The 16,665-nt window shown below is 42.1% G+C and overlaps 1 protein-coding gene across 2 annotated transcripts; it reads left to right on the forward strand.

Moving 5' to 3' along the window:
* Positions 1-1,216: 1,216 nt before the first annotated feature.
* Positions 1,217-8,218, forward strand: LOC101747117 (uncharacterized). Of its 2 annotated transcripts, XM_038017627.2 has the most exons (4): positions 1,228-2,129; positions 4,851-4,919; positions 5,577-5,801; positions 7,700-8,218. In XM_038017627.2, exons 1-4 carry the CDS (start codon positions 1,386-1,388, stop codon positions 7,874-7,876), a joined length of 1,215 nt encoding a protein of 404 aa, XP_037873555.1. In that variant the 5' UTR covers positions 1,228-1,385; the 3' UTR covers positions 7,877-8,218. The 2 variants fall into 2 exon arrangements, with proteins under 2 accessions (XP_037873556.1, XP_037873555.1); XM_038017628.2 differs by lacking the exon at positions 4,851-4,919 and having other exon boundaries at positions 1,217-2,129.
* Positions 8,219-16,665: the final 8,447 nt, after the last annotated feature.

The raw sequence follows: 16,665 nt of genomic DNA on the forward strand, positions 1-16,665 counted from the left end.
GGGGCGACTGCACTAACGCCACCCGACATTTGCCGTTTACATTTTAGGATTCCGCTTGCATTAACACGTGCCTATGTTTTTGTTAACTGTAAATAAGTCAATAGATACTCCAGTAAGTAAAGAAAGTAGCGGAATGGGTGTTGAAAATTCTGATCTCAAATATACACATCCATACAGATCTAGGATCATGCCGCCAGTCTGGTGTTAATGAATCTAATATCTAAATACAAATAAAATTACATTTATTATTACGAGCTAGGGGTACGTGTACCAACATATGTTTGTGAAGAAGCCACGTCGAAACATCGCCAGAGATTGTACTGGTTCAACTGGGCGACTCGCTCACTGTGGGACTCATCTCTTTCCGTAGCGATATCCTTCATACGATGTGCACCACCTGAGTGCGTTAGAAATCTTACCCACCGTAGACTCTAAGGGGAGTTCTTTCGAGAACATTCCAAGCACAAGGCGAGTGGAGTCTCGGTCTCCAGCTAAGTCACACTCGCGCGAGTCACGATGTGATATGAAGTACGAGGTGACGAACGGACGGAACCCGGCGGCCCGGTCTGCGCGCGGCCACTTCACGACTACCCTCGCGCGCGTGCTGTCTCCCGCGCCACGCACACACACGCACACGCACACACAGCTCACAGCTCTGTTGTACAGTACAGTGCAGCGGCTCGCAGCCGCCGCCGCTCTGTCAACTGATCATAACAAATCCACACGCGGACCAAACAAAGCATGCGACAGCGAAGTCGCTTACATACGCTACCAAGTGTATTCGCATTATCTTTATTTATCCCACCATATCCCTAAATGTTCTGAGTGATGATATATGGCTATAACCACCTAGTACCACTTGGTACTAACCGCATTTTGTTCCAATATAATCTGAAATAATAATATTTGAGTATCACTCTTGGCGCGACGGCGTCCAGACACCGGGCAGGAGACATCCCGTCCAACTATGAACCCACCGAAACAGATACAATATTGAATGAATCACTGTAACGAGAGAGTCATAATAACAATATAATATGATGATGTCGGTGAGCGGCGCGCACTGCGCCCGTGACACGTTTCTCAAACTAAACTCAACTAAACAGGGGACTATCATATTATTATTAATTGATTTATTACAAGCCAGAGATAATTGATCAGGGTCGAGAGTGTGCGTGTGCGCGGCGGCAGTGCGGGGGCCGGGCGAGGCCGCGCCGCCCAGCTCGACGTGGCGCGGGCCAGTCTAGCGGCGCCTCGCAGCGGCGGCACTGCGTCGCCATCCGATACTCGCTGATAATTGTGTTCGATTTGTGTTCGTCGTCGGCTCCGACCTCGGAAGTTCCGCATTGAGAGCGCGAGCGGCGCCCGGCCACACCGAGAGCGATATGTCTCCCGCGGAGGGTGTCCTGCGCGATCTGCTGCGTCGCCTCTTCCCTGACGAGGAACCGGAACTCGACGAGTTGACCAGCGGCGGCGCCAACTACACCTCCGCGCTGTACGGGGTGCGGCTCCCCTCGCGGAGACTCTTCGCGAAGGTCGCCAATATCGGTGAGAAGATGCGCGCCATCATGAACGCGGAGCTCCTGTACAGCACAGAGCAGTACGTGTACGAGCGGCTGGCGAGCGCCTACGGGCAGCTGCAGCGCGACCACGCCGTGCCGTCCGACGAGTGCTTCGTGTTCCCGAAGTACTTCGGTGGGAATCCCGTCGTCGGCGAGGAGACAGTGCTGCTAGAGGACCTGCGCGACCGAGGGTTCACGACCCCGGACCGATTCGCGTCGGTGGACTGGGAGCACGCGAGGAGCGCGGTGACGGCGCTGGCTCGCTTCCACGCCTTGTCGTTCGCGTGCGCACGGGAGCTGCCCCAGCTGCACGCGGAGGCGGTCCGGCGCCTCACCGCCGCGCCGCGGGAGGTGCAAGACGAGGGCGCCAAGCTCGCGATGGAGCGGATGGTGCGCGGCGCCGTCGAGGTCGTGCAGGACGAGCAACACAAGAGGAAGCTGATGAGGGCCATCTGTCTCGACGACTACAACAAGGAGTTCACAAAGTTCCGCAGCCCGCTCAGCGTCGCCGTCATGACGCACGGCGACTACCGGCCCAGCAATCTGCTCGTCAGGCGAGTCGATCAGGTACGTCGGGTTACATTAGCGCCTTCCTACCTATGTCATAGTGTCAGTAGCATGAGGCCCGCGAGAGAGCGTCCTACCGCACGTTGTTCGTCTGCGAGTCGACGGTCATCACCGCAGCCTCCAATGCTGCTGCGACAATCATCTCATCATGATCTATAGAATTGTGATATACCTAATTTTAAGGCCTAATCTAGCGTTTTTTTTCATTAAATTATTTCTGACTGTTCAAGCATTTTACGAGTAGTACAAACCTAATTGTTTTGTTTTCACAAGAAAAAATACCTTGCATAGAATTACGTCTACGTGTCGCAAAAATCGGAGAATATACTAGAATTAGCACGAAACTATGTACCTACGTATGTACTAACTTGATGTCCCAATTGAACCTGTAACACGCCGCGGCGCCGGCCCGCGCGTGCTCCCGTGCTGACTGTGTAACTACCTGCTCTAAGTGTCAGTCAGTATATAACTAATTAACGATTATTATTCAGTTCGGTGAGAATCTTTAATCGGTATTTGCACATGAGCGTCGCGTCGCGTCACGTCGCGTCGCGTCGCATCGTGTCGTATATCGGACGTGGATGGACATGCGTTGGAAGGGTAAACTCGAAGTACCCGCGATGTTGGTACCGCTATAATATATGGAACGTGTATGTGATGATGATGATGGAGAGTTCAGTCGCGCAAAGGATTTTTTTTTATATTGCTTAGATGAATGGACGAGCTCACAGCCCACCTGGTGTGAAGTGGTTACTGGAGCCCATAGACATCTACAACGTAAATGCGCCACCCACCCTGAGATATAATTTCTAAGGTCTCAAGTATAGTTACAACGGCTGCCCCACCTTTCAAACCGAAACGCATTACTGCTTCACGGCAGAAACAAGCAGGGCGGTGGTACCTACCCACGCGGACTCACAAGAGGTCCTACCACCGGTGATTACGCAAATTATAATTTTTGCGGGTTTGATTTTTACTACACGATGTTATTCCTTCACCGTGGAAGCCAATCGTGAACATTTGTTAAGTACATATTACATTAGAAAAATTGGTACCCGCCTGCGAGATTCGAACACTGGTGCATATCGCTCAACACGAATGCACCGGACGTCTTATCCGTTAGGCCACGACGACTTGTTGGATCAGACGATACAATAGTGGGGCGGGGTGCGGGGGGCCGCCAGTGAGCAGTCGTGTAACATACGGCGACCTTCAGCGGCCCGGAGTGATGCTCAACAAATGGTGAGGTACAAAGTACAAAGTAACGAACTGACCAGTTTATGACGGAGCTAATCGGAAATACCTACCGGCCTACCTTTGTACGTACACCGGGAGTGCGCGTAAATTGTCCGAGGTGCATCAGCATCATGCAAGAGACACATCGTATTAACGATGTAGAACATCACAGTGCAGGGCTAGTGCAGGGCGGCGGCGCGCTCTTCATCTGGGAGCACAATCACTGGACTGACCGGGCTGCAGACCAGGCACACGGGCTAGGCACACAGTATCGTTAAACCAACAGCCGGTAGTAACAATGCATCACAACTCTTTTAACGCTTTTTTTTTTCATATATGTATATATTTTTTTCTGGCTAACTTAGTGTTTGATATGGAATCATTGGTATCTTTTTTGATGAAGTCGTCGTGGCCTAAAGGATAAAGACGTCCGGTGCATTCGTGTTGACCGACGCACCGGTGTTCGAATCCCAGGCGGATACCAATTTTTCTAATGAAATACATCCCTACTCAACAAATCTTCACGATTGACTTCCACGGTGAAGGAATAACATCGTGTAATAAAAATCAAATTCGCAAAATTTGCGTAATTACTGGTGGTAGGACCTCTTGTGAGTCCGCCCAGGTAAGTGCCACCACCCAGGCTATTTCCGCCGTGAAGCAGTAATGCGTTTCGGTTTGAAGGGCGGGGCAGCCGTTGTAACTATACTGAGACATTAGAACTGATATCTCAAGGTGGGTGGCGCATTTACGTCGTAGATGTCTATGGGCTCCAGTAACCACTTAACACCAGGTGGGTTGTAAGCTCGTCCATCTACCTAAGCAAAAAAAAAAGTTTTTATGTCAGCTGTGTCGGCGCGGGAGCCGGGCACGCGGGTCGGCGGCCGCAGCGTGCTATTGCGATACTTGGAAAATGAGCAATGAGACACTCGTACACTGAACAGAATGTAACAGAGATGAGCAGTGATCGCTCGGTGGACGCCTCAATTTATCTGTGATTATATTTTCGTGCGGCTTGAGTTTTTGTCGCACCGGCAGCGCGCGTGCAGAGGTCACTCGGAGACCGGCGCCGTCCGCCGCGAGGAGCGACCTCGACCCGCGCCCGCCACTCCCTTGCTCCGTCCGTGCGTCTCTTAGACATACAACCGCGTATCTCTGCTGGCGTCGCCTTGTGGTCGCGCTGTGTTCGCGCTGTGACGTCACGGTCGACAAACATTCACTGAACTCTTCGATTCGTTTCTGGGACAGACAATGGCCCTGATGTCGCAACAACATGCGCTTCAAGTCACGCTTCACCTGTTCGCACTCTTGTAGTTTTACATTACAAAGCGTAGAATTCACGGTCGCTCACCAAAACTTGATTTGACAAAAATGAGCTGAATATTTTAATAAAAACGAGTAGATCGAGCTCCGAATGAATTTTATTGTTCTTTATTCGTTAGCTTGACAAGAGCTAATGAGACGAGTGGACAATGTGTTGTACAGGACAGGAGAAGCGCTGAGCCGACGGGCCCCGCGACTCGACACCATCGGGCGACCTGGAGTCGGGGGCGTGTGAGTGTGCATGTACAGAAGAGCCAGGAGCCGTTACTTTACTTCATCTGTATTCAATGTACTCTCCGAAACGACAATTAAGGTGGAATGAAGGCCACAGCAATCGCAACGCGCCGCTGGGTCCAGAGGCCCTGAGACTTGAACTGCGTTGAAAGGTCGCTCGGGGGGCCGGGGCGGGGGGCTGGGGTCGGCCAGCTCTCGGCGTTCGTGTCACAAGCATTCAAGTTAGTGTGTGTTCCATTGTGATAGACGGGTAAAAGAAATCACGGCCTACTTGATGTAAAGTGGTATAGTGCAGTGGTAGTACACTTTTAGGTATATGTCGATATTTTCATTATGACCTAATAACATCTATGATCCTTGAAACAGTAAAGCATGACTGGTTCATTAGAGCGGGCCCGAGTGGGACGTTCTTACCACATCGTATGAACTCGTAGCCTCGCCCGAGGAGGATGCTCGGCCGGTGCCCAGGGAGCACAGTTGCTGTACTGTTGCTGTGCTGTTGCTACACACATGCATGCATGCTGTACACACCGGGAACCATGTCAGACGCATGTCAGTCCGCGGTCAACCACACAAACTGACACACATACGTCTGTACCTAGTAAAACATATAGTGATAGTATCGGAATAAAGCCGTAAGACATTGTGTTCCAGGAGCTGGAGACGATGGTGGTGGACTACCAGACGGTGCACGCGGGCTGCCCGGCCGCCGACCTGCTGTACTACGTGCTGCTCGGGACCGACGAGCCCTTCCGCCGCGACCACTACCGCCCGCTGCTGCGACACTACCACGACCAGCTGGCGATGGCGCTGCGCCGCCTCGACATCGCTGTCGACGACGTCTACCCCTGGGACACCTTCCAATCGGAACTCAAACAGGTACTTGATGTTAGCAGCGACGCAACGCGACGACTACTGTGCCGCCAACTTGTCCTACCACCATTACTTAAGATAGGAATAGCAGGGAGTTAAGAATTCAGCAGAACGGTAGTAGTATCTTGTAATGTAGCGTCGGTACGAGTATCAGTATAGCAGTGGATGAGTCCAAAATGCAAGTCTCTCACTTTCTGACTGATAGCATTATACATGTAGTAGGTGCTTTCTTTTTAATCACTAAGATCGCTAGCTGATCAGTGACCGACAGTACGGTTTCCGTCACGGTCGCTCATAGCGATCTTCTTGTATACCTTACACACAGGTGGGCTGAAGCCTTGGAGAGCAAGGGCGAGGCTCTTGCTGTGAGCCTTGATATCGCGAAGACCTTCGACAGGGTCTGGCATAGGGCACTTCTGTCGAAGCTACCATCTTACGGAATCCCCGAGGGTCTCTGCAAGTGGATCGCTAGCTTTTTGAATGGGCGGAGCATCACGGTCGTTGTAGACGGTGACTGTTCTGATACCATGACCATTAACGCTGGCGTTCCACAAGGTTCGGTGCTCTCCCCCACGCTTTTCATCCTGTATATCAATGACATGCTGTCTATTGATGGCATGCATTGCTATGCGGATGACAGAACGGGGGATGCGCGATATATCGGCCATAAGAGTCTCTCTCGGAGCGTGGTGCAAGAGAGACGATCAAAACTTGTGCCTGAAGTGGAGAACTCTCTGGGGCGTTAAAGACACAAGTTTGCGCGTTAACTGCGAAGAAGGACCCCTTTGTCATGGCACCGCAATTCCAAGGAGTATCCCTGCAACCTTCCAAGAGTATCGGGATACTTGGGGTCGACATTTCGAGCGATGTCCAATTTCGGAGTCGTTTGGAAAGCAAAGCCAAGTTGGCGTCCAAAATGCTGGGAGTCTTCAACAGAGCGAAGCGGTACTTCACGCCTGGACAAAGACTTTTGCTTTACAAAGCACAAGTCCGGCCTCGCGTGGAGTACTGCTCCCATCTCTGGGCCGGGGCTCCCAAATACCAGCTCCTTCCATTTGACTCCATACAGAAGAGGGCCGTTCGGATTGTCGACAGTCCCATTCTCACGGATCGTTTGGAACCTCTGGGTCTGCGGAGGGACTTCGGTTCCCTCTGTACTTGGTACCGTATGTTCCATGGGGAGTGCTCTGAGGAATTGTTCAACAAAAACAAAAATTTCAACGATGTTTGACGTTGTTTTATTTTTTTAAATAAAAGAATATACTGTGGCATAATTAAATAAAAATAATAACCGAGATTGTAGTTATTATTTTTATTTAATTGTAGTATACATGAAATATTAATGAGTGTAATATGGATGCAAAACCTGATGTAAATGAAAAAAAAAATTAATAATAATAATAATTAGACATATGCAGTCGCGACACTTTTTGTAAATAATAATGTGTTCTACAAAGTCGTAGTACATTATTTTATTCTATCATTAATACTTTTCGCAGGGCACGCGATGTAAAGAATATTTTAGGTATTTTTTTACACCTTGGGTTACATTATTAAAGTTTTAGTAAGGATCCCTAATTTATTCAAAAAAGATTGTCGCCTACGTCACTCGGGAGTAGTGTAGCTTCGAAACAGTGAAAATTTTTTTCAAATCGGTTCAGTAGTTTCGGAGCCTATTCAATACAAACAAACAAACAAATCTTTCCTCTTTATAATATTAGTATACATAAACTAAAGTCCCGCTATGGTGTTTCAGACAAGAGCAAATGTTGGGGCATTCATATAATCTGTATAAAGTCTGTGACAATAAGAAAGTCACTGCCTAGCCCAGTAATGATTATTTATAGTAAGGTGTGTTGGAGCGTGAATGTCCCAGCGTGACGTGGTGACGTGTGTCGTGACAGATGGTCCCGCCCGCGCTGCTGATGGCGGTGGTGGTCCTGCCGCTGGTGACGGTGGAGGCGAGCCTGGCGCCCGCCACGGACGGGGACATCTCGAAGTTCGCGCTGCCCACCAACTCGCTCTTCGCCGACCGCTTCAACGGAGTGCTGAGGGACTGCATCGCGTGGGCCGAGCTCTGACTCGCGCCCTCGCCGCCCCTCCGCACACACACCTCTCATGACTTGCCGATATTTCGACAATTTGCAGGCGCCATCATCACGGAGAGACTGCGCAAGAATAATAGTGTGTGTAATTATAATGTTACTGTCATTACAGTAGATATACGAGTAGTAATATGTAGATATAAGTATAATATTTATGAAAGTTGCTAAGTGGTCGACACGAGCAGTTGATTAGTATTAACCGAATAAAGTAAATCTACCTCTATAAATATTGTATTAAGCGCTATATCAGCGTGGTGATATCGGATGCTGGGAATAACGCTAAGCTGTGCATGTATTTAAAATCAATTTATATTGGAATTTTGTTTGTTTGTAATTATCTTCACAAGCCACACTTCCAAGCCAGGCTTCTCCCAAGTTACATCACAATTTGTTTTTTATTACTTAGATGTGTGGACTAGCTCACGGCCCACCTAATATTAAGTAGTTATCGAAGCCTATAGACATCTACAACTCAAATGTTGCCACCCTCCTTGAGGCTTGAGTTCTATAGTCTCAGTTTTTACAATTTAACGACTGTCCCAGTCTTCACCCCGAAGCACACTACTACTTCACGACAGAATTAGGGAGGGTGGTGGTATCAACACGTTCTGCCACTAATCATTACCTACGCTAATTACAATTTTGCGGGTTTGGTTTTTATTACACGATGCAATTCCTTCATCGTGAATGTGAACTGTGTACAATTGTCAAGTACGTCTTTCATTAGAGAAACGACCGGACAAACGCACAGTCTGGATCCGTGGGGCCGTACTATGAACGTGGACAAAACGACAACTATGTCGAATGCCCGTGTACTTCCCACGCTCGAACCTGTTCACGAGTACGTCTATCTAGCAAAAAAGGTCCAACTAGGTTGGTAAGATATCAATTGTCGAATCTAATTAGAATGGACAACATTCGGGAAGCTGCGCATAATCTTCGCATTCCCAATACCGTAGTGTCTGAAGACAAAAGTCTATGATTAGTGTGCGTTGCCCCTGAGGACATACGACAGTGAGACGTGGTCGCTCACAATGGGCCTTATCAGATGGCTCAAGGTCACTCAATGAGCAACGAGCAGTTGAGCGCGCGTGAGTTGCAAATTTAAAATTACGTACACTTACGCTCCATTTTTGAAAATCCTACGTCTTCAAACTGGATTTATTAGATCCCGAGGAGGCAGCGTCACGAGCGTGTAGGCCCTAAGTGCATAACTATGTTGAAGAAAAGGGAGTGCTCAATTTTAGTTCATAATGATAACGGCTTTAACGCCGCAGCAAGCAGATAATACATATATAACAATACTGCATCGTACCAAACAGAAGGTGAATAAAAAAATTAAAAAATCTTTTAGAATAGTGCGCGCCCAGCATCCAGCCGGGATGTCAGTCCAAATGCTGTTGTTCGGAACTGGTACAACCTATGATCTTGCTTCGTTTTAATTAATGCTGGAAAGCTCTTAATTAAAATTTTCCAAAAAATAATAACAATTTATCGAATTCTGATAATTAGCAAGTTTACGTAAAACGAGCCAGGGATGTTGACATCACCGAGCGCAGTGGGGACAGCAGCAACAGATAAGACACGTCCGCGCCGCGCCGAGGAGACTCAGTGAAGTGAACGTTCAGTATCATCCGAGTACACACATATACACACACAAATACACACATTGTAAGTACCTTGTTGCAACTGGACCGGGCCGCCGGCGCCGGAACCTTTTAGTTGCAAGAAAGAAAGAAAGAAAGAAAATCTTTATTCGCCAGAAATATAGTTTATAAGATATAGGACATAGCTTCATATATTTCGCCTGTTTAGGCATGCGAAAATTTAATTTATTTTTATATTAATTATAACACAAAATTTACTAAATCTATCTATTTTTACATTCTATCACTTCTTATTCTAATATTTTATTATGTACAACACTTATCATTTAAAAATTCTTGCACACTATAATAAGCCTTATCTATCAGCCATAAATATAATTTTCTTTTAAATTGAGTTAGTGGAAGATCTCTTATGCTGTTTGGTATCTTATTAAATATTCTGATAGTCATAGGATAACAGTTTGTATGGTAGTAACGAGTATTTATACTTGGTAACATTAGTTTAGTAGGGTATCTTGTATTAAATTGACAGTACTCGCCACACGATTTATATAATTGTGGGTGCTTTTTAACAAACAAACAACATTCTTGTATATATATGGATGGTACAGTTAAAATATTATGTTTTTGGAAGAATGGTTTACAAGAAGTCAGAGGATGAATATTGCACATGGCACGAACACATTGCTTTTGTGCAATGAACACTCTATTTATGTGACTAGAATTTCCCCAGAGGGGTATACAGTATCTGATATTTGAGGCGACATATCCATGATAGGCCTGTAATGCAGTTTTTAAATTACATATTTTTGTAAGTCGCCAAAGTGCATATGAGAATCGATTAATTTTACTACAAGTAATATCTATGTGAAGATTCCAGCTACATTGATTATCCACATTTAATCCTAAAAATGTTATGCTATTACATTCATTTAGTGTGTTATTATTATAAGTTATATTTAAGTTATTAATAAATTTGTGTCTATTATAGAATTGTATATATCTCGTTTTGTCTAAATTAGCTTTTAAGTTATTCTTATTCATCCAATCTATGACCTTACTAACAGTAGCATTTATCTCATCATTTAAATCTAGTGTGGCATCTTTGGTGATTACAACGGCTATATCATCAGCAAATAAGCTGCATGGGTAATGTATGTGTTCTGGGAGATCATTTATATAAATGATAAAGAGTAGCGGTCCTAAAATGCTCCCTTGTGGGACACCTACTTTATTATACGCTAATGAAGATTTAAAAGCCACTTCTTCATTGTTATTATCAATATCCCTAATTTCAACATATTGTTGTCTGTTGCTTAGATAACTACTAAGCCATTTTTCAGCTATCCCTCTAATGCCATAATTATTACACTTCCGTAGAAGAATGTTATGGTCAACAAAGTCAAAGGCTTTGGTCATGTCAAAGAAAACTCCAACCGTGGGTATTTTTCTGTCTACATTTTCAGTAATTTTACTAATGAGTTTAAAAGCTGCTAGTGTAGTAGATTTGCCTTTTTGAAAACCGTGTTGTTCAGATTTTATAACTTCAGATTTATTAAGAAAAGTTGTGAGTCTAGAATGCATGATTTTTTCGAATATTTTTGCAAGTATAGGTATTAAAGTAATCGGTCGGTAGTTATTGATGCATTCCTTATGTCCTTTTTTGTATATAGGTTTCACTATTGAGATTTTCAATTTATCAGGAAATGTACCTTCAGTTAATGAAAGATTGATAATATGACAGAGTACAGGTGTAATGGCTATTGCACATTGTTTTAGTATAAAGGTGGGCAGTTCATCATAACCTGTTGAGTTAGTATTATTGAGAGAATGAATTGTTTTATAAATTTCCTCACATGTAGCTGGCATTAAAAATATACTTGAGCTAGATATATTTATGTTTTGTGTATTTATTGCTTGTATATTATTATAGTTTTTGTTTTCATCATTTGTTATTTCAATGTAATAATTGTTAAATATGCTAGCTATCTCTGTAGTGTCAGTGATTACTCTGCCATTATGTAAAATTTGTTTAATATTGCTTTTGTTATTTGAATTAATTTTGTTGTCATTTTGCTTTATAATATTCCACGATGTCCGACATATATTACTAGATTTATTTATATGATGTTCGTTTCTAATTTTTTGAGCTGTAATTATGCATGATTTTAATATTTTATTGTATTTTTTATATTTAATTTTTGAACTAGTAGTTTTATTCTTTATATATGAATATCTGAGTTTCCTTTTACTTACGCATGATTTTTTTATACCTGTAGTAATCCATAGCGTTTTTTGGCTTTTATTGTTATCAATTTTAATTTTTCTGAAAGGAAAGCATAAGTTATAGAGTAGAACAATATGATCATGAAATGAATTAAATGCTGCATTTAAATCAGTCATCTCACATTCCTCTGTCCAGGACAAGGAAGCTACGTATTCTATAAATTTATTAATATTATATTCATCAAAGTCCCGTTTTCTAATGTAATATATCTTTTGTGGTTTTTTTACATATTTCACAGGAATACAGACTGTTTGTCCAGTTTCATGGTCTGATAATCCCAGGGAATGTATTTTGCCTTCTGCTTCACTAACATTGCTTATTATTTGATCTAAGCACGCATTTTGTCGGGTAGGTTCGTTAATGTGAATATTAAATCTGTGATTTTGTGTTATTCTTTTATATTCATTTAATACATTGGAGCTTTTTAATAAATTTATATTAAAATCACCACAGACAATAATTTTCTTATTTGTTTTATTACGAATTGTGCTTAATACAATTTCGATTTTATCTAAAAATATTTGTACTCTTGAATTTGGTGTTCTATAGATGCATATAATTATACATTTGTATTCCGGAATCTCTATACCACAGCATTCAAAGGAAAACTCTAATGCTAAGTCTCTTAACCACAAGATAGGTTTAGAGCTTATGTAATCTTTACATAGTATTGCTACTCCACCCCTTCTTTGTTTACTCCTTGAATAAAAGTTAGCTATATTATATCCTCTTAATACCAGTTTAGATTCTTCCCCTACTTTGAGGAATGTTTCGCTGAAGCATAGTATATCTATATCAGTATTCTGACTATAAAGCTCATCTAAAGTAATTTTAAGTAAATCTATTTTTCCTAATATCCCAGCTATGTTTTGATGCAATAGTGTTAGTTTACAATCTATATTACGTTCTTTATTATTTACGAAAAAATAAATTATTATTTGTTGGTAATGCTTGTATACTCGTACAATTAGGGGTTTGTATATTTATTTTTTTAAAGTAGTCCAGTATAGTTCTTTGAGTATATCTTGAATTATTTTTAGTTAAATTACCTAAAGTATCATTTTTTATTTCAATTGTGTGTAACGTACTATTTTTATTGTTTTTCAATGACAAGTATTTCGTATCATAATCTATACTATCTATAATGTAGTTTATTTTTTGGCATATTATATACTTATTTTTATTATAACTAGAACCAAAGTAATCTATAAAATAACAATTTGGAAAGTTATTACATACTAATTTTACATTGTTATTAAGCATGCTCACATTTAAAGATTTATTATAATTTATTCTTAAAACTATCACAGTTACCTCGTAGAGTCTTTTCAAAGTAGCTGATAACTCTATTAACAATTTGAAAGGGTTTGTATCATTCTCTCCAACACCAATGACAAGCTTGTCATCCTTATTTAAGTTCAAATTTTCACAACATTTGAAGACTTCTTCAGACGAAGCAAACGGTTTAGTCACAGCCGTGATGCGGTATTTTTCATAGTTCGTATATAATCTAGTTTTAAGTAGTTTAGCCGCTAGTCCAACGCACTGTTGTGTTCCAAATATGAGTAATCTCCTACTACCACTTGGTTTCAGAGTTGGTTTGTTCCTGTCAATGTGGGAGGATTCTAATAATTCATCATCACATTGACTGAGGCTAAGGTTTACTTTTGTATCTTTAGGTACCAGGGGAGAAGACTTAGGCGTTTGAAATTCTAGGTCCAGATCTAATTTTCTAGCTTCTATGTTTGGTTTCATGGCTCTTATTTCTGTTTTATTATTATTATTTTTCTTCTTTGGACTGGATACCGTAGTTCCATTTATTTGCTTATTAAGTTGCTTATTGATATGTATTTGTTCATCTAATTTTTGTTTCAATACTGTATTTTCACTACGAGTAGTCTGTAATTGTTTCTTCAGATTCTCAATGGATAGTTGCAATGATGTTATTACTTCTTGATGACTAGTCATTGTATGAGTAGACAGGTCGATCATACTCCTTGCATTTATACTGGAAGGTGCGTCTTCTAGCGAGTCAGTTGACTCCATGGACAGTGATCCAGTCATCATGAATCGTCTCCGGTCTCTTATAGTTACATTACTGTTATCCTCCATTGTTGAAAGTACATATGTCATTGACCTCTAGTATTCGTAAATATTTCTAATAAATTATTTTGAGTATTTATTTCAGCGTCCGCGCCCTCTGTTTGTTATAATGGCCAGAAATAACTTATTCGAATTTAAATTATTTAAATAAATAACAAAAAGTGTCACACCCGACTACCGGGATTTGATCTCAGAACTTGTTGGATAGGGCTAACGTGTTAACCCACTGGGCTAATACCACATTACTAATTCTTGCTAAATTGTTGATCATATCCAATTGTTAATGACAGTTGAAAAAGTGGCTTCAGTTTTTAAATTTGAATGTAATCAACAGATGCTGTTTGTTAAGTTTGACACTTAATCTCTTTGTTTATAGTTTATGCACAATGAATTATGTATTTTGTTCACTAATGTAGATGAATCAAGTTTTAAATATATGTTTTTTGTAGATATTAATCACTATTTGTTTATAACTCACTTGTTTTACTATGAGTTGCAACGAAAATAGTTTATCACTGTTTTTATTATTATCACATATATTTTTCTTCCACCAACACTAAATGTTGATTATCAGGCATATACTCATAATATTATCACATTTACTCACTCAAAATGTTACTTTTACTATTTTTAAAAGACGATAAATACGGAGCTAATCTTTACTCGACGGCCGACGACCGCAAAAATAATTTAGTCATTAGTTCATTTGGTTCATTTCTTTACAAAAATAGATTCTATGACATTCTGACTGTCTATATTATTTAATGATGACAGGTCATGCAGTCAAATAATAATTACAGAAACGTCATCCCTTCACATAATATTTCAGGGATGGGTTTGGATCGAGAGGTTCTAACGTGGTTACAGTGGAACGTGGTTAGATGCATGCAACGTTTTACTGGTGGTAGGACCTCTTGTGAGTCCGCACGGGTAGGTACCACCACCCTACCTATTCTGCCGTGAAGTAGTAATGCTTTTCGGTTTGAAGGGTGGGGCAGCCGTTGTAACTATACTGAGACTTTAGAAATTATATCTCAAGGTAGGTGGCGCGTTTACGTTGTAGATATCTATGGACTCCGGTAACCAATTAAGACTAGGTGGGCTGTGAGCTCGTCCACTCATGTAAGCAAAAAAAAAAAAACATTTTGACAATAACTTGTAGGTATACGACAAAGGGTGATATTGCTCGGTAGACCGACGGTCCGAATGTTGTTGTTTAGAACTTGTATATATGCAAGCTCATCTTTAAAATGTCGTAAGCGAGATTCAGGCATCTGTCAATTATCTTGTGTTCTCTGATGGCTACCGCCACAAACTAATTTGCGAAGCAGCTCACCCAACATCATGTCAAGAAGCTTCAAGACATATTTCCGAAGCTAATAAAATCGTATGAGGAAACGTTACCGTCTACCCATTCCACCAGTGCAGAATTGGCGTGCAGTCGTGAAACATTTCATTAAAAATTATCTCCAAATCCTATAAAGCATACTCTTTAAAATCTTACAAGGATCTACTCATCTTTTTTCAAATTCTATCCTGTTGTTTTGGTTGCGCACTGAATAAGCTGAGCTATGCTGAGGATTCCCACGAATCTTCTACTCTACAATTGACATTCCAAGACATTAAGCACCATCTTTCTTCTTCGCTATAATTTTTCTCAAATTCTAAATTACCAGAACACGTTGCGTTTGAGTCAATACATTCCTAAGCGGAGTAAAATATCCCTTCGGAACAAGGTGACACTGTACAACTTGCATTAGGCCGGTCATGACTTACGCGAGTGTGGTGTTCGCTCACGCGGCCCGCACACACATAGACACATAGACTAGCCGTCGGAGCTCCGTGGTTCGTGAGTAACATTGACCTACACGACGACCTGGCCCTCGAATCAATCCATCCAAAACACATAAAGTCAGCCTCTGAACGCTACTTCGATAAGGCTATGCGTCATGATAATAGCTTTGTCGTTGCCGCACTGACTACTCCCCGAATCCTGATCACGCAGGTGCCAGTCTTTATCGACGCCCTAGACACGTCCTTACGGATCCATCAGATCTAGTCACTAGGAGCAGGCTTAGGGACTGTGGTTACCATACTCCGTGCAACCTAACCTAAACATCAGTTCGCTGAGTTTCTCGCCGGATCTTCTCAGCAGGTCGCGATTCATATCCTGTAGTAGATTGTAACGTAACGTTACAACTGAAATCGTCTGAAAAATAAAAAGATAAAAAAAAAACCTTAAAACAAAAGTATTTATGTTCAAAGCAGTTATTTTATCGACTGTACCGCTGAGGTGAGAACAATAGTTCCCACCTCCCCCCGAGACGTAGGTTCGGCTGGCGCAGACACTGCGCAGCCGCCGGCAGTCGTCTAGACTTCCTTATTAGTCTTACGTTTGTATTCGAGTTCAGTTAAAGTTCGTTTTCAAACCTAAACGACTTACCTACAAATATTTTATTTAAAAAATATATTTAGTACAGCAATATCGTGTGCTGTTTAATATTAACACGATTAAAATAAACGGATTCGACCCCGCTTTTAGGGTGAGTTGGAAATGGCATATTATTATTTTTTAACGCATTACTTCTTTTTTATTTTTTTTTGCTAATGATGCACAGGTATATTTCACTTGTTTTTTTTTGCTTTCATTTTTTATTGTGAATTTACTCCGTTCTGGTTGTCCACTACCACGATAATCTCGCCACAAGATGTGGGTACCTTGCTCGAGTTCTCGTTGGTCAACCAGATCGGAAGGTAGATAAACCAGT

Source organism: Bombyx mori, chromosome 19 (genome assembly GCF_030269925.1).
Source record: "Bombyx mori chromosome 19, ASM3026992v2".
NCBI classification, from domain to species: Eukaryota; Metazoa; Arthropoda; class Insecta; order Lepidoptera; family Bombycidae; genus Bombyx; species Bombyx mori.

Coding starts and splice junctions, on each gene's coding strand:
- LOC101747117 (XM_038017627.2), top strand. CDS start 1,386: ATGTCTCCCGCGGAGGGTGTCCTGCGCGATCTGCTGCGTCGCCTCTTC. Junction 4,920..5,576: donor CGACCTGGAGTCGGGGGCGT/GTGAGTGTGCAT, acceptor ATTGTGTTCCAG/GAGCTGGAGACGATGGTGGT. Junction 5,802..7,699: donor TCCAATCGGAACTCAAACAG/GTACTTGATGTT, acceptor GTGTCGTGACAG/ATGGTCCCGCCCGCGCTGCT.